General features: G+C 43.0%; 1 protein-coding gene across 1 annotated transcript in view; it reads left to right on the forward strand.

The window, feature by feature from the left end:
* The window catches only part of SLC6A20 (solute carrier family 6 member 20), a 38,100-nt gene that overhangs the window by 24,792 nt on the left and 3,557 nt on the right, over positions 1 to 9,751 (forward strand). The window contains exons 7-10 of the mRNA XM_065587100.1: positions 372 to 534; positions 2,660 to 2,864; positions 5,042 to 5,201; positions 7,734 to 7,899. Coding sequence (XP_065443172.1) covers positions 372 to 534; positions 2,660 to 2,864; positions 5,042 to 5,201; positions 7,734 to 7,899 — 694 coding nt within the window. The remainder of the gene's footprint in view (positions 1 to 371; positions 535 to 2,659; positions 2,865 to 5,041; positions 5,202 to 7,733; positions 7,900 to 9,751) is intronic.

The raw sequence follows: 9,751 nt of genomic DNA on the forward strand, positions 1-9,751 counted from the left end.
AAGAAAATTAATTTTCATATAGCTGCATAGATTTTAAGGCCAGAAGGAACCATTATGATAATCTAGTCTGACCTGTTTAACATAGGGCATAGAATTTTACCCAGTGATTCCTGCATCAAGCCAATAACTTCTGGTTAAGCCAAAGCATATCTTTTATCCCAGTTTTCCTTCTTCCCCGTTCACAAGTGTAGTTTCACATTTAGCCTCTTTTCAGCATACTTTACTGAAGTATAGCAAGCGCTCTCCTGCCTGTCCCTCTGTGGTATTCTAGAGTGCACTCCTCCACTTAAAAGAAGCTGCATCCAAATTCTGCCACTGAAACATTTCTTCTAGCTTTAGTAGAAAGAAACTAAATTATCTTGGCTTTACAGGGTAATACTGCTGTTGACAAACGTTTTCGACCTGGAAGAAGGAGCTTTAACTGCAGACAATCTCGACAGTATGAAAAATTACCTAACGTCTACTTATCCAAACCAGTATGCAGAATTATTGCCACAGATTAAAAACTGCAGTTTGGAAGCTGAACTAGACACGGTAACTTGCTCCTTTGTGCACCAGCCTTGGTTCTTTTTTCCTTTGTTTCCTTTTCCCTCAGTCAGAAGTGGAAACTTATATTGATGGTCGGGTCTAAGGAAGAGAAAGAACACGAACTCTATTAGCTCTTGTACTGATGAGGAGGTCCTGAGTATGTTTAATGTGATGGTAGATGTTACACTTAGCTTAGGCAACCTAAGCGACTCCTTCCTTGCTTAGGCCGCTTAGCAGGCCCAGGTGATTGTAGCCTTTAGGTAAAGATGCTTCTACTGAGTAACTTTAGATGGAACATTTATATTCTCTCTATATATATTATATATATATTCTGCAGCTGCTGGCTGCCATCATTTGCTTCTAGCATAATAAGCCAGCTGTAAATTAATACTCACCTATCCCCTGGAGAGAGGGGGGGGGAATTGTGACCCAGAGGGGTCTCTGTTGGCACAGTGCCTCCTGGGGCAATGCAGCTTACACACTAGCCCGGGCTCTGAGCTGTGACACTTAGTCACACTCAGACCTCTTCTGATGGCCTTGGCTGGGCAAGCGAATTCATTAAAATAAAAACCTTCCCACGCCCCTCAAATGGAAGAGGAGTCAAACTGTTTGGAGACATTCAAGTAAAAACTCCCATTCCAACTTCCCATGCGCCCAGGACTCCCTCCCTGCAAACCTGGGGTGCACCAGGATCTAGCCACGCAGCGCCTATTAATTGGCATCTCATCGCTGGACTCTGAAGATGGCACAACTAATTTTGGTGGATGCTGGCTCTGCTACAGTAGACTTAGGACCTAATCCTGTAAACTTTACCTGTGTGAGTAGCCTTTGATGTCAATGGAACAACGCCCATAAATAAGAATTTCAGGGTCCAGCCCAAAATGTTCAAACCTTCTATAAGCAAAACACGGTCATCCCCCTGTCTGCCAGAAATGCCTCCCAGTAGATGAACTGGCAGGAGGGAGGTGATGTAAGTGCAGGGCTGCTCCTTTTATCATCCTTTCCCCTCCGCTCAGGCAGCCAATTGACTTCGCTCAGTAAAGCACCAGCTTTACTGCTCAAGCCCTAAGCTCAACCCTGCACTAAGGTTTCCTCCAGCACGATTGCCATGCACATTGGGCTTTCACATCGTCCGTCCACCCAGCACTAACGGTGTGGCCATCAGTAGTACATAGCACGTTACGGGTTGCAATGAATGTGGGAAGGTTGCTAGGTTTTTGTGTAGGTCATAAGTCTGGCCCTCTGAGATTAGATGTAAGAGGATGTTGCCATATTACTTATAGAACTAGGAGGGGAAATGGTCTGCATTTCTAAACCCAGCTTTAATAACAGCCATCTAGTCACTTGACTGCTCTGCCTGCATTTCCCATCTGTACTAAGGGGGATAATAGCTACCCTCGTGGAGGTGCTGACTCAGGCACGTTAATGTTTGTCAATCATTTTGAAGATGAGAAGTGCCAAGTATTGTTATCGGCTTCATTCCTGCCCCACCACTACCCGGGGGAATAGTTCTTCTACATGCTAGCAGGCCCATTGAAGTCAATGGGTGACATTCTGCTAATCTAAAGTAATTCAAAGGACTTCAGTGGAACTCCTCAGGCTTTAGGAACCAAGATCAGGATATGATTCATTTTGATTACTTAGGACTACTTGCCTGAGTAAAGATTGCAAGATTGGTCCATTATTATTCCGGGTAGTAGCAGGAGGCCAATTCTGCACCATTCAAACAGGCCAGCAAAGATCTCAACTAGTTCATTACGCAAGGCTACTGGCACATAGTTACCATTTGCCATCATCAAGGTCCAGATTTTGATGCCTTTATTCATGGTGAGTAGTCTTATTGGAATCAGTGGGTCTCCTTGAAGAGCAAGGCACTACTCAACAAGAGTAAAAGGTGGCAGAGTTTAGACTTACCTTACCTACAGTTTTCATTTACTGTTTAAAGCGGTAGAAGTAGAGCTTCAGTAAGAGGCAGGAGACGTACTTTTAATGAAAGGTTATTTTGGGTTAAAGTTCTTTTGTATAATAATCTGATTTTGATTTCTATCAGTAAATAAGCAAGGGCGTAGCTACCTGAAGAGCTGACACCACCACGCTTGGTTAGGTTCTACTCTCTTCTTCTCATTGGCAGGCTGTCCAAGGCACTGGACTGGCATTTATAGTGTATTCGGAAGCAATAAAAAACATGGAGGTCTCTCAGCTGTATTCAGTGCTGTACTTTATTATGCTGCTGATGCTGGGCATAGGCAGTATGCTGGGGAACACTGCAGCTATCCTCACCCCTTTGACAGACAGCAAATTTCTGTCCACCCATTTATCTAAAGAGGTGATCTCAGGTAAGTTCACTACCACATAATAAAACAGATCGACAGCGGCTAGGAATTCAGGCTGCATAAGGAGTGAACACACTCAAGAGGGATTTGGAAGCCCCCAGCCTGGAAGGTTCTGCGTGCACTCTACTCCCACTGACTTCAAGGGAAGTGAAGGGTACTCAGCCCCTTGCAGGCTCAGGTCCTAAGGGGAGTTGACTGATTACAGTGGGAGTTCTGAGTGAGTAAGGACTGCCCCACCCCCACAGCCTGTCAATTGCATGAGGAATGTCACGTGAGGCCTGGTCTCCAGCCTCCAAAATGCAGTTCTTTCACAACAACCGCAGACGCTAGTGTCATGATTTTCATTCATCAAAACAGTGCTTAAAAAAAAAGTCAAACATGATACGAATAAGGAAAAACAAAACAATGTTACAAGTACACAGTGAATATTTTTTGAAAATCTCAGCAGGAAGCACTTGTGTGTCTCTTGTACTGTAATACAACATGCAGATACTTTGCTATTGGTTTCACAGAATATATTTAAACATAAACTTCAATCAGTGGTGGCATTTCTCAGGGAAGATCGCCTGCCTCAGTTTATGTTTGCTGTGAGACCCAAGATAGAAAAACTCCCTAGGACGAACCATTATTCTCCAGAATACATGGCCCAGAGTATTTTATTGCTTTTAAGAAACAGACATTGCAGAGATCACGTCTTCATATTTACAAGGACTTCTGACACAAATATCCTGTCAAATGATCAGTCAGATTAGTATTTAATGATATGTGAGCATCAAAAAGTTTGCATATGCATCCCAATGTCTCCCTATTTACAGGAACTTCTTTGATCTTTACATCAGATCACAAATGTATAGTATCTTAGTACATCTGCCTCTGACCAAAAGGAGGAGAAACTCCTATCAAAAAATAGCTAGCTAAATTTTTTGAACCTCAAAACATTTGCATTAGTTCCTATATTACACCACCTGTATAGTTTTAACTATAAATAATCCACCATTACCAGCAGAGTTCCACAGAGTTCCACACTTATTTCATTCACATAGCCTGCCAAAACTATTTTTGTTCTTATGACATAGAACAAAGGCCATTAGGTGGGAGGGTGCATGTGTGATTAAACAAATAATCAGGGATGCTTCTTCTATAGCTATTTACAAGAAATCTTAGCCAATAGCTTTGTGCTCATAACCAAACCAGCAATAACAGTGCATGAGCAGGGTCATAAGAAAATATTTTGCAAGGAAATATTTTTTAGCTTCTTCATACTGTCTTTGCGTAACATCAGTCATGCCACACCTTTACTATTCATCAGGTCAAATAAAAAGAAAAATCACAATACCCTCCAAAAAAAGAAGAACAGGAGGACTTGTGGCACCTTAGAGACTAACAAATTTATTAGAGCATAAGCTTTCGTGGACTACAGCCCACTTCTTCGGATGCATATGCATCCGAAGAAGTGGGCTGTAGTCCACGAAAGCTTATGCTCTAATAAATTTGTTAGTCTCTAAGGTGCCACAAGTCCTCCTGTTCTTCTTTTTGCGGATACAGACTAACACGGCTGCTACTCTGAATACCCTCCAGCTTCACAGGGATGCTGTGAATCTTAGTTCATTGACGTTTGCAAAGTGCTTTGAGATCTTCACAAGAAGGAGGTATGCAAATGCAAAGGCACCTCACATTTGGTGCTGAGTGCAGAAATATTAAGATACTGCCTTTAAAATTAAATGCAACTTGGGAAGCAGGCAAGAGGAAATTGAGTTAATTTCACCTTTCTCCAACCCCTCCAGTTAGTGCCATCAGAGAACATCCCGGATGCTGATTGCAACTCTTTGTGCTTTTTCAAGGCTTCCCTGCTAATTTATATAGGAAAGTGCCACATGAAGCAACAATTCTTCACATGTGGGGAAAATGATCTTTAATGCTTTATAATGCAAGCGACATACACTTAACAACCGTAGCACAGGCCTCACCCACATCGATGCTCTAGCCTGGGTATTTATATAGCATCAATCACTGTAGTATGTAGACATTGCTCATTTTCTTGGTTCCCCTAAGACTACCAATTACCACTAAAAACAGGTTAAAACCCAACGTCTTTTATTTAATGCAAAGCCTCCGACACCTGCCCTAGTAACATTTCCCTTTTCGATGAGGCTAAAATAACCTCTGTTTTATTCCTACAGGTATTGTGTGTTTCATCAACTGCATTGTTGGCCTGGTGTTCACCATGGAGGCTGGAAACTATTGGTTTGACATATTCAATGACTATGCAGCTACCCTCTCTCTGCTGCTAATTGTTCTGGTGGAGACGATCGCTGTTTGTTACGTCTATGGGCTAAGGAGGTAAGAGTTTAAAACCTCCTCCCTTACTGCTGTATCTGTGCCATTGCAGGGATATGGTGCAGGCAGGACACACTGGGGAAAGCACTTAGGCCAGGACAGCAGCTGCCGGGGGAGGGGGGGGGGGGGGGGGAGGAGAGAATCTTTCATCAGCTTTGAGGACTGAGCTGTTCTTTCAGCCTGGGCAGGCAAGAGGGAATGATACTCACAGAGCTAGGTGGGGGTGGCACCTCCCTGGCAACATCCTTTCGTTCCCTCACAAGCCTCCCCAGGGAGGGTACCGGGGTCAGGATTCATCCCTGGGAAAGGGATGGGTTAGAGCTGGAGTGACCCCTGGAGTTGTGCTGCCCCAAGCACGTGCTTGGTTTGCTGGTGCCTAGAGCTGGTCCTGTCCCCTGCAACTCTGACCCCACATCACTCCCCACAGAAGTTTAAAGCTGACTGAGCCACAATGGCAGGAGCCAGTAGGGCTGCACAGCGCCCCATCACACTTCCCTGGTCTCCACACATCTGCCGGCTTTTGGGGGGGGGGGGTGTCAAATAACTCATCCCAGGCACAAACCCCATCCCTGGACTAAAGCACTGATGCCATGGACATGATCAAGGGGAGCCTCCGACATTCCCACTTCCCCCACCCAGGTTTTTCCCACCCCGGGGACAAGCTGGCCCTAAGCCACTGGTTTAGGTAACAGGCTTTTTCCCTTTTAGTCTGCACCTATGTTTTCCTACAAAGGTCACTATTAAACTGTGCTTACCGGTCCTTCCCTGCTAACTCACCTAATTCTTGCTCTTAGCTCTAGTGCACATGCTGCATCCTTTGCCCAAACCCTTCCCCTGCCCTCAGAACACTGGCACCCAGGACGGAGCAAGCAGCTCTCGTTACCTTAACCCACGGCAGAGTTTAAATAGGAAGGGGAGGGGGAAGAGAGAGTCAATTGGGTAACCCAGTTCCCCATCCCTAGCTAAGGTGACCGGATGTCTCAATTTTATAGGGAAAGTCCAGATAGTTGGGGTTTTTCTTACATAGGTGCCTATTATCCCCCACCCTCTGTCCCGATTTTTCACACTTGCTCTCTGGTCACCCTATCCCCAGCCAATGGAAAAACAGCTTCCTTCATGCTCTCGCATCCTGAGTTCTGGGCACTGTGCTACCTGGCAGGTGTTCCATGCAAAGTGATGTCCCATGCCCCACACACATTGACTGGGAATAGTGGGTGGGAACAGTTTAATCAGACTCATCCATTTAGGGGTAAAAACAATCTTGGTGTTTAAGGGTCTTGCAACTGCAATCCCTTCCCATGCACAGTCCCACTCAGGTCAGTGGCACTCCTCAGACTAGGCAGAGGAATGCTTGGTACTGCTTGCAAGAGCACCAAGCAGGGCCAAGAAAATCTCATCACTGCAAAGAAAAGCATTGTGATCTCATCTGTTGCAAAGCCCAAGCAGATGTGTTCTATAAGGGCAGAGGCCAGCAGGGGTATATACGGACACCCCTGATATGTTAAGTTTATACTTGTTAGCTGAACAGTGAATTTAAAGTTTTTAAATCCTATTAAGTCATTAAAATATATAAACATATTTACTACATCCAGTCCATAGATGTATGTTACATCATTATACAAAACATGGGACCAAATATGTGACTCCTATTCTTAGTATTTCCCACATTTTCACAAGGGATCTTGAGATACTGCAGTGCCAAAAACACTTTCCCATAGGTTTTGTCCACATGGGTTACTTAAGCATGTCGGCCAGGGCCATAATCGGTCTCCTACCCACTAGGTAACTGAGCATCTTGCATTATTTGAACTAATATAGAAACTTTCTGCATTTGTTTAGGGTGGAGTTGTTTGGGTAAAAAAAAAAAAAAGCTAAAAAAATTATAAATGATTCTACCTGCTTTTCTCTAGCTCTCATACCATGACCCAATGTTTTCCACTTAACTTCTGCTCAATACACATTACACACCTTTTGACCTTAGCAGATGCTCCTAGCGAGCCAAATTCCCTGCAGCTAGGTCTCTTTCAGCTCACATCCTGCCTAGCCACATACACTTTTTCCTACTGAGCATTTTTTCCCCCTTACAGGCAGATTTGGTCCTTTATAGTTGTAGAGCACACCTGTAGAGGTACATGATATTATTTGTACATATTTAGATAGGACTTAACAGGATTCACACATTAATCTCTAGGCCCTACGCATTAGAAATCCCTCACAAGCCTTTTTCCTTTCAAAATACACCTTTTCCTAATGTAGCCAAGAAATACAATGAGGGACTAAAAGAGGAAGGGACCTTGAAAAGTCAACAAGTCCAGGCCCCTGTACTGAGGCAGGACCAATGAAACAGTCCATCCCTGACAGGCATTTGTCAAACCACCCCTTAAAAGCCCTCCAGTGATGGGGATTTCACAACCTCCCTTGGAGCTTAACTATCATTTACAGGTAGAAAGATTTTCCTAGTATCTAACCTACTAATGCAAAATCGAAATGGTAGTATAGTAGAACAAACCGTGCTTTTTTTTTTTTTTTTAACAGATTTGAAAAAGACCTTCTCCTAATGCTCGGACATAAGCCAAACTGGTATTGGAAAATTATGTGGGCTTTTGCCAGTCCTGTGCTAATTATAAGTTTGTTTATATTTTACCTCACTGACTACATCCGCACAGGAACACTGCAGTACCAAGCCTGGGATGCCACACAGGTATTTATTTTACTTATCACTTTGTTTCATCACCAGTCCCTTCTTGCCATTGGGACTTGGAGATATCAGCATATTCAAGGCATGGGGGGAACCTGCTCAAACTGCACCAGCTGAAAATTAACACAGCAGGTTTCAATCTGGAACTAATATGAGTCTTTAATTTTAATGGACGGCAGAAGCAGCTACATTCCCTAACCCTCACACAAATAATAAAGCTTTCATCTAAGAGTTAGAATCACTTGTGATATTTTGAACAAACAAAATTTATAAAAACAGCAGTGATACCACACTAAGTGATCAATTGTGAATAGGAAATGACATTTTCATGAGACCAAGAGGTTTTCAGTACTTCGAACAAAGCTCCCACATACCTAATTACACATACAATAGAATGAATCACAATCCAATTCATTCTCCCAAGTGGGCATAATACATATTTTATAAAAGTACTGTTTATCACAGAGAAAGAACAATTTGGATTTTCTTAAGTAAATATTAATTTAACAACATTCCAGGACGTTCCCTTTGTTATTAAAAGGAAAGGGATCAAGTTTACAGTGTTTTCACGCCACTGCTAATTTGGGTATCTGAAAGGGTGAAGGGTTTCTGCTCTTGGCTGGAGAACCGCAGATTCCAATGCAGCAAGACTGAAAACATTTTGCAGAGACAGGGATCACAACTGTGCCATGTCAGGAAGAAATAATCCTGCTGAGAAAAGTTTCCAGTGACAAATTTAGCCTCAAAGTGAAAAGCTTACATAAGCACTAACATTTCTCACCATTTCATGTTAAACAGCTGTAACAAATATTTACCTGCACCAGCTATAGTAAGCTTTGTTGCTTGCTGCCAACTTCCAACTGGTGATAAGGGGCAACACTTAGACAGCTCGTATACTGCAGTATCTCGCACAATGCTAGCTGTAGGAGTTGTATCACAGCTGACAATCCCTTCAAGTGTTCAGAGAAATCCAGATGGTGCTGCTGAATGCAAGATGCAGGCCTCCATTCAGTTTCTCCATTTAAGCACTAATTACATTATGGGAAAATAGTGGACGTATAGTAAAGCTCTGAATAGCTATACCGCAGCTTTGGGTTGTATTACATAATTTAGCTGGATTCCCAGACCACCAAAGCTGAGAGCAGTCAGCTATAGTATGTCCAGCACTAAAGGCACACATACAGCACTCCTGAACAGCCTCCTTATTGATTAGTTCATGGAGTGTTGGTCACAGCTCTGTTCACTCACAAGAATGAGAGGACTATCCACGACTATGAAGCCTCATACAGTGTGGTGAGGGGTCAGAGGGTCAAGGAGCACATTTAAAAGAGGGAGAATTAGCAGGATACAGTTGGAATTCAGATAATCCCATTGAGCATGGGAGAAAAAGAGAGTAGCTTAAATTCCATAAGACATAGTGATGCTGTAGGAACAGAACTGCAGCCATGTAATTTAGATTAAAAAAAAAAAAAAAAAAAAAAAAACTTTTAAAAATTGCTTTAGCTCCTCCATGCCACTAAACCTTGAATTCCACACATTTAGGCTTTTTACAGCGGCATTAACAGGAAAAGTGACACCTTGTACCTTTACTTTCTGACTGCTTGAGAGCGGAGTGCGTTAGAAATGTGCATAATCTGGGAAGGACTTATTCTGAACTCATGATTAAGACAGCATCTTTCTCCCCCTTAAAGAGACAGAAAGTGAGCCATACTAATATTGTATTTAGAATAGGCATACCTTACAATTAAAAAAAACCTTTCAATGAACTTAGTGTTCTTAAAAGGTGCTGATGGGAGTAATAACCACAGCACGTACAGACAGATAAGCACAGGCAGCAATGCTAGTTACCCCATCT

This window comes from Chrysemys picta, chromosome 2 (genome assembly GCF_011386835.1).
Source record: "Chrysemys picta bellii isolate R12L10 chromosome 2, ASM1138683v2, whole genome shotgun sequence".
Lineage (NCBI taxonomy): Eukaryota > Metazoa > Chordata > Testudines > Emydidae > Chrysemys > Chrysemys picta.